Source organism: Salarias fasciatus, chromosome 7, assembly GCF_902148845.1.
Source record: "Salarias fasciatus chromosome 7, fSalaFa1.1, whole genome shotgun sequence".
In the NCBI taxonomy this organism is placed as follows: domain Eukaryota; kingdom Metazoa; phylum Chordata; class Actinopteri; order Blenniiformes; family Blenniidae; genus Salarias; species Salarias fasciatus.
The window spans coordinates 3,731,421-3,742,184 of NC_043751.1; the positions used below are offsets into that span (position 1 = coordinate 3,731,421).

A 10,764-nucleotide genomic window follows, 5' to 3' on the forward strand; every position below is an offset into this window, starting at 1 on the left:
TGAGTAGAGTCATGGTCGTAGTCACGGTATGGTGAGGACCTGTCATCTCGACGTGGACGGTGCCATCTCTCTGGGCTGCGGGGACGGGAGCACCTCTCGTAGCTGTAGAGATGGTCCTGGCGGTGAGGCGATGATGATGGCCCACGAGGACGTCGGCTGTAGGAGGGGTCCGGTGAACGTCTGGAAAAGCTGTAGTCACTGTGCGACCTGCTGGATCGGTGGTAGGTTGGTGTGGAGGAGCGGGCATGTCGAACAGGAGACACCGGTGGACTGTGTCGATCCCTCTCTCTGCCGCGATCATCTCTGGAGTAGTTGTCGTGTCTGGAGTGGCTCACATGATGTCCTTGTGACGCAACATGCAGCTTCAGAGCCTGAACATCTTTGGAAAGCTTTGTTATTGCATCAAAAAGTTCATCAGAGCGGTCTGCTCAGCTCTTTTCATCTTTAGTGGACACCATAGCAGACAGCGGCTCTTCTCTGGGCACAGGAGGTGTAGCATATGGTGTGGTACTCACTGTGGATGGAGGTGGAAGGAATCTTAAAGCCTCTTGAGCACGTTCACATTTGCATGCCACTGCCAAAGCCTCTTCGAGTGTAGCTGCACCATGTTCATGACATTTGGATTGCAGCACAGGGTCAAGTCCCGCAACAAATCTTCTGAAGCGGTCCATGGCAATGGCTGCCTCTCCATAGTTGGGAAATGCTTCCAGTACCAGTCTTGTCACTTCTGCAGCAAAAACTTCCAATGGTTCTTTGGGCAGTCGCTGTCTTGCATTCACAAAAGTTTGAAAATGAAGCAAAAACTCCTTTCTGCCAAAAACATCATTGAGTTTTGCCACGCACTGATCATAGTCCTGTTGTGTTCTTGGTGACAGTGAAAGCCAGTATGCTAAAGCATCTCCACTAAGGCGAGTGGGAAGTACTGTAGCAATATCTAGCTGCTGTCCATCTGCACATGCTTTAAAGCTAGGGCTGGCGATTTGAATGAGATACATTTTTTAAATACTGGTTAAAATGATCTTTATGACCCGATGGGAAGCAATTCATGGCGTGTTCTTAAAGTAGTTTGGAAAATATCCGCTATCTTTAGCAGGAGTAAAACGGGAAAAACAGCAACCAACCAAGGATAGAAATACGAGTACACACACACACACACACACACACACACACACACACACACACACACACACACACACACACACACACACACACACAGCCCCCCCTTTTGTGCTGCCTTCACTGCACTAATACTGTAGGAGTAATGAAAGTCATACTGACCAATTAACAAATAGCAGAGCTGTTTTAGTATATTCTCTGCTTCAGTTTGATCTGATGTAGTTTATTCTTATTGGCGATGCACTGCTATAACTTTTTATTTTATCTATTTATTTAATTTATTTTATTTTGGATTTTTTTTTATTTCAAATGACCGTGCATATGTTTAATTAGTAATAATTAAAAAAAAAAGATGCTCCAATCCAGTGCCTGAACTGACATCCAATTGAAATACCTCTGCTACAATGAAGAGCTATAAGAATATTTCAGAGGTTAAGAGTCAAGTGAACCTCTGTTCAGATGTTTTCGTCTTAAAAACATTTTTTTAAAGGTCCCACTGCTTGTTCCTTGGAGGCAGCAGCACGAGGCTCGCAGCAGCTCGCCCCGCACCTCCAGCCCCGCCGTGAGCCGCCGCCGCAGCGCCGTCGCTCCGCGGACCAGCGGCGTCCCGCTCCTTGGAGCACCCCGGCACCTGGACAGACCGGAGCGTCTTCCCGCCGATCCTCCCGGGGCGCCGATCAGCCCAGACGGTCCCGCGCTCCCGAGACACGGAGCGCCCCGTCCGCTCGACCCGCACCTGCCAGCAAACATGCAAATAAAGGCCGTCAGGCCCGTTACATCTTCCAGAGAGCAGCAGTCCCTCCTCTCCCCCGTTTCAGCGCCCCGCAAACGCTCCAGGCTGCACTCTCCACCGGCTTCGGCTCGAGTGAGCATTTCTCTCCGTCCCGGCCCGGCTCCCCGCCGTGGGGTGTCCCGGCCCCGGCCGCACCCATAGCGCTCTCAGCAGCGTTTGTCCGCCGACCTCCGCTCTGTTAGCATGACGAGGCGTCAGAGCGGCGGTGCCGTTACGCCCCGGGCTGCCGACATGCAGCGCCCCAGCCCCGGCGCCACTCATGCCGCTCCCAGCGGAGTTTCTCCGCCGAGCGGCGGACTCACGCCGGCCCGGGTGTCCGCCGTAAAGCGTCCCGATCCCGGCCTTATTCGTGTTGCTCCCGGCAGCGCTCCCTCGGCTTCCCCGTGTGTTGTCACGGCGGAGCCTCGGAGCAGCGGAGCTCTGCCGTCCCGGGCTCCCGCTATTGAGCGTCCCGGCTCCGGCTTCAGCACCACGGCCAGCGACCCGGACTCCGACATCAGCACCGAGGACCGCGACCCGGAAAACTCCGGGATCGCGCTGCCTCTGCTCGGGTTGTCCCCAGCAAAGCGCCGGTCCGCGGCCCCCTGGCGGCCGCCCGCACTCATTCAGGGGACGCCCGCTCCACAACCCTTTCGCCGGGGCCCCCGTCTCCCGAGGCCGGGAGGACAGGTGGGCCGTCCCCTCAGGCCGTGGTACAGCCACTCACGCTCCGGTTTCACGCGTGGCGTGTTATGTTGGGACCGCTTTCTCCCTGGCTGTCCAGGACACTGAGAAACGGTTATGCCCTGCAGTTCACCGGTCGTCCGCCTCTCTTCAACGGCATCCTTCGTACGCGGCTCGCATGCCCTGCGGGGGCGGCCGCTCTCGAGGCAGAAGTAGCCTCACTCCTCCGCCGGGGTGCGGTCCCGGAGCTGAGCGCGACAGAGGCGCACTCGGGTTTTTATTCCCCCTACTTCTTAGTCCCCAAGAAAAACGGGGGGGGACCATTCTGGACCTGAGGGTCCTCAACACTCACATAGCCACCAGGAGGTTCTGCATGCTGACGATCAAACACAAATTCTACATATTGACGTGGGGTGAAGGTGAGTCGTATTTTGAACCCGCTCACCGCTCTCCTGCAGATTTCTACCTGAGCAGTCTGTCGCAGCTTCACTCGGCGGAGATGCAGGAGCAGCTCCTGTCCTGTCTCAGCAGCGGTCCGTATTCCAACTGGGAGCCATGGGACAAGAAGGTACTGAGAGCATCACGTGAATCCACGGCACGGGAAAAATAATCAGCTGTTAGGTCTGACCGTAACCAGTCTGGTGTTTGGTTTTGTCCCCGCCCGCAGGACTCCGGCCGCTGGTCCCTGAGCCTCGGAGACGACCTCAGCTCCGGCGTCTTCTCCTCCAACAGTCAGCCGGACGTGCCGGTGTTCAGCGTGGATCTGCTGGGCCACGCTCAAGTGCCGCCGCCCTGCTGCTTTGAAGGTGCCATGTCAGACATGACCACACATCAAACTGTGTTCCCAAACGGTGGATCTCTGACGTGTCTGCTGTGTGTCTCGGCGGCTCAGGTGTGGACGTCTGCATCCCAGACTTCAGCCGGAGGAGCATTCGCATCAGAGAGGCCCGGCGGGTGAAGGTGGGCCACATCGCCACAGGAATCAGCGATCAGGTGAGGACTGGCAACGTCACGCAACTCGCGTCTCGCCGAATCAGTCAGCAGAGGTCAGAGGTCACACGTGCGTTTCTCCCGTTCAGATCTCGGAGAGGGTGTTCACGCTGCAGACCCCGCACGGCTGGCACGTGGCGCACGACGACGAGGTGCAGGACTCCGGTCTGGAGCCAGACCCGTTGCCAGACATTCGTCTCAGGGGGGTCATATCAAGTGTATGGGGGGGCACAAATGTGCGTTCAGCGGGGGTGGGGGGGCTCTTGCCCCTACGTAGACCCGGCCCTGTTTGAAGCGCTGATTGGCTGAAGTGCGCTGTTAGTCAAAGGAGTAACCAACACCCCCTGCAAGAAGTTTCAATGGGCTCCTATCCAGACTGAGCTTAACTCCAAATCCAAATGTGGATGAGGAGTAAGTGGGTCTGGTTGACGAGGCAAATGACAATAACCCAGACTCTTTCTTTCTCCCTTTACTGCCCAGACCGGTCGATACTTGAGTTCCTTTTATTTATTTCTTTACAGTTGTGTTGAAACTTAAACAACTTCTGTAACGGATGGTGTTGTGAGTGCATGAAATGTAATTTAAAATCCAACAGGTGGCGGTGTTGCACTGTATGTAATTTTATCTTGCGTTTATTTGTATGTTGTATTTATAAAGAGTCACGGTAAATATTGTTTGTTTTTGCATATTAATTGAAGTATTTTGATAAGAAGTAAATTTATACTTTATTTATTTATATGAAAGGGGGAAAAATTGTATTTAACCGTTCAGTTTCACTTCCGGGTGATGATGGAGTGTCCGCATCTGATCAGCTGATGGCAGAAGGTTTCCTGGTAGAAAGTTTCTTATAAAGCCAAGATGTGAACAGAAGAAGACTCAGCCTTAGCCATAAGCAGGCCAAAGCGGTATGTGCGTTTTCCGTTGTAAATATGTGTATATGCTGGTTTTTGGGTTAATCGCTTTATGTTTTGTGTTTTATGTTTTGTGATTAGTTCTACGGTGTTTGGTGTTTGGTGTGGTGTTGATCAAGCCAATAAACATCTGTGACGGAACATCACGTCTTCGCATTCTGACTGAGGCTGCAAAACCTTCTTCTCTTCTTCAGCTGAAATGATTTCCTCTTTGGAGATGGCGGACGCTGGCGCGCGTTGGCTGCCGCTCCGTCTGTGTTGCCACTAATTTAACACTGTCATCTCTACCCTGGTTCCTGATCACGCTCTATCTGCCTCGTTTTTGATGCCCAACAAACTTGGATAAGGACTTTTTACGATCATCAGGATATATCACTTCCAACAACTGGCTTACCGCTTCTGCTCCTGTCCCGCGCCGGTTCCTGTCCCACCAGCTCCTGTCCGGTGGCTGTTCCACACAGCTGTTCCATCTAACGGTGTCTGGCCTGTATTCTATCATCCGGAGTGGTGTCCCTCGCTGTCACGTCAGTCTGGCCTCTGTCCCACTGACTGTCCACCAGGATCTAACGATCCCGGTGCGTTCGGTCCGGTGGGAGCACGAGTGCCCCGCTGGTCCCACAGCCTTGCAGTGAGACACACTCCCATGCAGACAGCCCGTCCTCACACTGGACCCCAGGCTTCGGCCTTCCACCGGACTCCTTGCTGGGCGATGACTTGCATCCTGTGGACTCTTGTCAGCTCTCTTTGCCTCTCTGGATTTAATCATCAGCCTCATCCCGCCAGTATCCAGCTCCGCCGGTCTGAAGCTAATGCTAGCTCCCTGCTAGCATCTGCCACTCGGAGCATGCCGCCGCTGCAGTCCTCCGCCTCTGCGCTCCGTGGGCTCAACAACAGCCGTCGTCCGGCCTGCGCCGCCTCTCTCCAGCACCTCGGACTCCTCCGCAGCTCCCGTCCTCCTCATCGGGGATCTGGGCGCTCATTCTCCCGCCACATCGCCTCTGAAAACGCCATTCCCTCCATCTGGTCTCATCGTTCAGCCACTTCCGCATTACGTCATCACAACAATCCACACGTGAGTCGGACCAATCTCCGCCCTCTCCCCCGGGACCCATAGCACACAACCAACACACGTCACCTCAGTTTCTCCCTCCTCAACACCCGCTCACTCAATAATAAGGGACTCATTCTAAATGAATACATCACTGACAATAAACTGGATTTTCTCTGTTTGACTGAAACCTGGCACAAACCCGTGGACATTAAATTAACTCCCATATCCCTCACAAACACCCACTCCTTCGAACACACTGCCTTCAAACTGTCCGGTCCCTCTCCACTTGTCACTGCTGTCATCTACCGTCCCCCAAAGCCCAACACCTCCTTCCTATCAGAACTCACAGACTTTTTGACCCAGTTAAGTTCCATCTCCTCATCCATCCTCCTGCTCGGTGACTTCAATTTTCACATTGACAATCCAAACTCCAAACCTGCTGCTGAATTCCTGGACCTTCTCATCTGCTTCAATATCACTCAGTATGTCAATTTTCCCACACACAATCACGGCCATTTTCTCGATCTCATCTGCTCCACTGGTCCCACTATACACAACCTTTCCAGCCATAACCTCAACATATCGGATCACTGAGCCATCACATTCAGCAGACACATTCCTCTCACAGCCCCCAAAATAAAACGTGAAATAACCTTCAGAAACCTCAAATCCATCGATCCACCTGCACTTTCAGCCCTCCTCACCACCAAACTGACCACCTCCCCTCCACCACCGTCTGATAACCCCTCTGATCTGGTCTCTCATTACAACAACACTCTCTCCTCCTGCCTCCATGAACTTGCCCCCACCAAAACTAAGACAGTCTCTCAGGTCTTACTGTGCATTTACAGATCTACACAGAATACATTCAGCAAGACAAAGATGCACTCAACTCTGCTCGGTCCTGTTATTACTCCAACCTTATCCACTCCGGCTCCAATAACCCCAAGGCACTCTTCACTACCATAAACACACTTCTCAAGCCCCGTAATAACACTTCATCCTCATTCACTACTGACAAATGCAATAGTTTTCAGTCTTTCTTTCAGTCCAAAATTGACACCATTTCCATTTCCATTGACCTCTCTGCCGCCCCCATTGCTGCACCTGACTCTCCTCCCCCTGCTTCCTGTCCACAGTTCTCTCACTTCTCACCCATTTCCTCTGCTCAGTTAACACAAATTTTATCTGGCATTAAAACTCCAACATGCTCCCTGGATCCCATTCCCTCCTCACTCATTAAAACCTGTCTTCCCATAATCTCTCCGCTCATCACTCAAATCATAAACTCCTCACTCTCATCCGGATCTGTCCCACAGTCTCTCAAGCTGGCTGCCATCACCCCCATTCTCAAAAAACCTGGTCTCGACCCCGACAACCCTGCAAACTTCCAGCCCATTTCCAACCTTCCCTTTCTGTCCAAAGTCCTCGAACGAGTCATTGCTTCTCAACTCCAAACCCACCTCAGCTCAAACAGTCTCTATGAACCCTTCCAGTCCGGCTTCCGTTCAAAACACAGCACTGAAACAGCTCTATGAAAAATCACTCATGATCTCCTCCTCTCTTCTGATTCTGGCCATCTTAACATCCTCATCCTCCTGGACCTCACAGCAGCTTTCGTCACCATCAGCCACTCCATCCTCCTGTCTCGCCTCAAATCCACCCTCAACATCGCCGGCTCCGCTCTGTCCTGGTTTCAGTCATACCTCTCCGATTGTCAACAGTTCGTCCACATCAACCGCTGCTCCTCCTCCATAGCCCCCCTGCCACAGGGCGTTCCCCAAGGTTCGGTGCTTGGTCCTCTCCTCTTCATCCTCTACCTCCTCCCCCTCGGCAACATCATCCGTCGTCACGGTCTCCGCTTCCACTGCTACGCTGACGACATACAACTTTACATCTCCACCACATCCATACACCCCAACATCCACCCCCCCTCACCCAGTGCCTCACAGACATCAAAACATGGATGAATCACAACTTTCTCAAACTAAACAGTGACAAAACAGACATCATCATCATCATCGGTCCTCACAACATCACCAAATCCGCACAACAGTTCACCTTAAATTTTGATAACTCTACACTCACTCCATCCCCGCTGATCCGCAACCTCGGTGTTCTCCTCGACCCCACTCTATCATTTGACCCCCACATCAAACGCATAACCCGGACTGCATTCTTCCACCTCAAAAATACAGCTCGACTCCGCCCATCACTCTCCTTCTCTGCTGCTGAAACTTTAGTCCATGCTTTCATCACTTCCAGAATCGACGACTGCAACAACATTCTTTACGGTACACCATCCAAAACTCTCAATAAACTACAGTACATTCAAAACTCCGCTGCCCGCCTCCTCACCCACACCCGCTTCTGTGAACACATCACCCCTGTCCTCCACCAGCTCCACTGGCTCCCCGTCCCTCAGCGCTCCACTTCAAACTCCTCCTGATCACCTTCAAAGCTCTCCATAATCTGGCCCCTCCATCCCTCACAGACCTGCTCCACCTCCACACTCCATCTCGCTCCCTCCGCTCCTCCACCTCCAACCTGCTGTCCCTGCCGTGTAGGACCAGGCTCCCAACCTGGGGAGACAGAGCCTTCTCCATCGCCGCCCCCACCCTCTGGAACTCACTGCCCCAACCTCTCCGTGACTGCTCCGACCTCCCCACCTTCAAGAAAAAACTCAAAACCCACCTGTTCAGAATTGCATTTGATGTTGTTTTTTTTCTTTTGTTGATTTTATGCTGCTGTGTTTTATTTATCTTTTTGTATTGTGAAGCGACTTTGAGTGTCTTGAAAAGCACTATACAAATAAAATGTATTATTATTATTATTATTATTATTATTATTATTATTCCTTTCTGGCTGGTTTTCTTGCTGCTTTCTGACTTTGTTTCTCAGTGTTTCATTGAATGTCTGCTCATCCTGGACTTCATGTGTCTGTGACACAGAAAGAGAGCTGTGTCAAGAGTCGCTTTGTCCTGTCGGGATGTGGACGCCGTGACGGCTCTGTGCAAAAATTAATCCACCAATTCTGTATTTTCATACAACAACTTCATTCAACTCTTCATATTTCCAGAAGATCTGAAGGTAGTCCTAGTTTCAAGGTGAACTGCAGTCAGTATACACTTTGGTCTTCCTTGATTGTGCAATTTTGGCATACTAACAAACAACGTAACAGTAATAAAGACTAATGTGTGATAAAACGGTCATTAAATCAGATTATCAGTGGAAAATTCAACTCTCAGGGTTGGAGGACGTCTTTTCCTGTCAGAACTTCTTGTTATTTAATTACTGATTAATGATCAGGATCAAAAAAAGATCATTTTGTTAAAAAACACATTTTAGAACAGAATTCCCTGTGATTGCAGTGGAAACAAACTAAATGGAGAAAATATGCTTCAGGGTTACAATAAACACTAATATTAAAGCATCTGAAAAACATTTGATTATTTGGCACGAGACAGAGCAGGTGTGGAGTTGGTCAAGCTGTTTGAGGGTGGAGGAACTTCCTCCCGAAGACCCTCGATTAGATCGTCTCTGTAACACCCAGCTCATGAGATCAGTGTAAAAGACGGAAACACTGTCCAAATGGTGACCTTCACATTTACTTGAATGCATTTTATAGAAACAATATTTCTTTGTAGCTTTGTAACTGAGACGTGCCTTTCATATTAAATTCAACAGCTTGGTGAGGAATTCTAAACCTATTCCTGTTCAGATTTTAAGCTTGTGTGCATCATTCAAACGAAGGTCCAACGCTCCTCCTCCTCTTCTTGCTCCGTCAGCTCGTCTGTGGCTGAAGCCGAAGCCAAACCTCCGTTCATTCATCTTCCTCTGACTGGGAGCAGCATGGCAGGCAGGAAGTCGGCGGTCCTGAGGAGGATCGTCAACAAGGACGGCCACAACAACGTGCGCATCGACAACGTGGAGGGCATGGTGAAGCTGTACCTGCACGACATCTGGACCACGGCGGTGGACATGAAGTGGCGCTACAAGCTCACCCTGTTCGCCTCCACCTTCATCATGACCTGGTTCATCTTCGGGGTCATCTTCTACTTCATCGGCATGGGGAACGGCGACTTCGAGCCGGGCCTGAGCTCCAACCACACGCCCTGCGTTCTGAACGTGGAGACGCTGACGGGGGCCTTCCTCTTCTCGCTGGAGTCTCAGACCGCCATCGGCTACGGTTTCCGCTGCATCTCCGAGGAGTGCCCGCTGGCCATCTTCACCCCGGTGGCCCAGCTCGTCATCACCGGCCTGGCCGAGATCTTCGTCACCGGCGCCTTCCTGGCCAAGCTGGCGCGGCCCAAGAAGCGGGCGGAGGCCATCAAGTTCAGCCAGTCGGCGGTGGTGTGCCGGCGCCGGGGCCAGCTGTGCCTGATGCTGAGGGTGGCCAACATGAGTTAGAGCCTGCTCATCCAGTGCCAGCTGACGGGGAAGCTGTTCCAGTCCAACGTGACGGAGGAGGAGAGCTCGGTGGACTTCCACATGGACTCCAGCGGCGAGAGCCCGTTCCTCATCCTGCCTCTCACCTTCTACCACGTCCTGGACGAGCGCAGCCCCCTGTCCGGCCTGACGGCGGAGAACCTGCTCACCCGCGACTTCGAGCTGCTCGTCACCCTCAACGCCACCATGGAGCCCACGGCGGCCACGTGTCAGAGCCGCACCTCCTACGTCCCGCAGGAGATCCTGTGAGGCTACGAGTTCAAGCCGGTGCTGTTCAGCACGCCCAGCGGCCGCTACGTGGCCAACTTCAAGTTCTTCGACAAAGTGCAGGCGAGCAACGGCCCGGCGTTCATCAGCAACAACACGGAGAAGCTGAAACTGGAGGACTACAAGAAGGAGTAAACTGTTTATCAGAAATATCAGGCAATGAAATGTTTTTTAGGTAACAAAGAGACTGAATAGAAAACGTAAAATACAGGAGAAATTCGTAGCAGCTTGACCAGTGAAATGTGATTTGTAGTTGAAAGGGATATATGAGACAAAGTGATCTAAAACTACAAAACAGCGTCAGTGGAGTTCACAGAACAGCATCCCGTTGGACGTTTCTCTGCAGAAGAAGACATAGATGTGAAAGGGAATGTATTTAATGTGTTCAGCAACTTTAATCATTGCAAAAACCACAAAAATGTACACACCTTTACCACAAAATGTCACGCCCTGTGCCCCTGCACCCATGTGGGGGCGCTCGGGTCCTGTTTTGTGTTGGTCTGCCCTCATGTTCTCCTGCCTGG

The 10,764-nt window shown here is 51.9% G+C and overlaps 1 protein-coding gene and 1 pseudogene across 1 annotated transcript; both read left to right on the top strand.

Moving 5' to 3' along the window:
- The first annotated feature begins 133 nt into the window (after window positions 1-133).
- LOC115391508 (mitogen-activated protein kinase kinase kinase 14-like) lies at window positions 134-5,105 on the top strand. Its single transcript, XM_030095782.1, has 6 exons — window positions 134-158; window positions 3,031-3,140; window positions 3,240-3,378; window positions 3,465-3,565; window positions 3,652-3,727; window positions 5,095-5,105. The coding sequence occupies exons 1-6, from the start codon at window positions 134-136 to the stop codon at window positions 5,103-5,105; spliced, it is 462 nt and encodes a 153-aa protein (XP_029951642.1).
- Window positions 5,106-9,376: 4,271 nt separating this feature from the next.
- LOC115391402 (ATP-sensitive inward rectifier potassium channel 15-like) lies at window positions 9,377-10,375 on the top strand (annotated as a pseudogene).
- The last annotated feature ends 389 nt before the right edge of the window (window positions 10,376-10,764 follow it).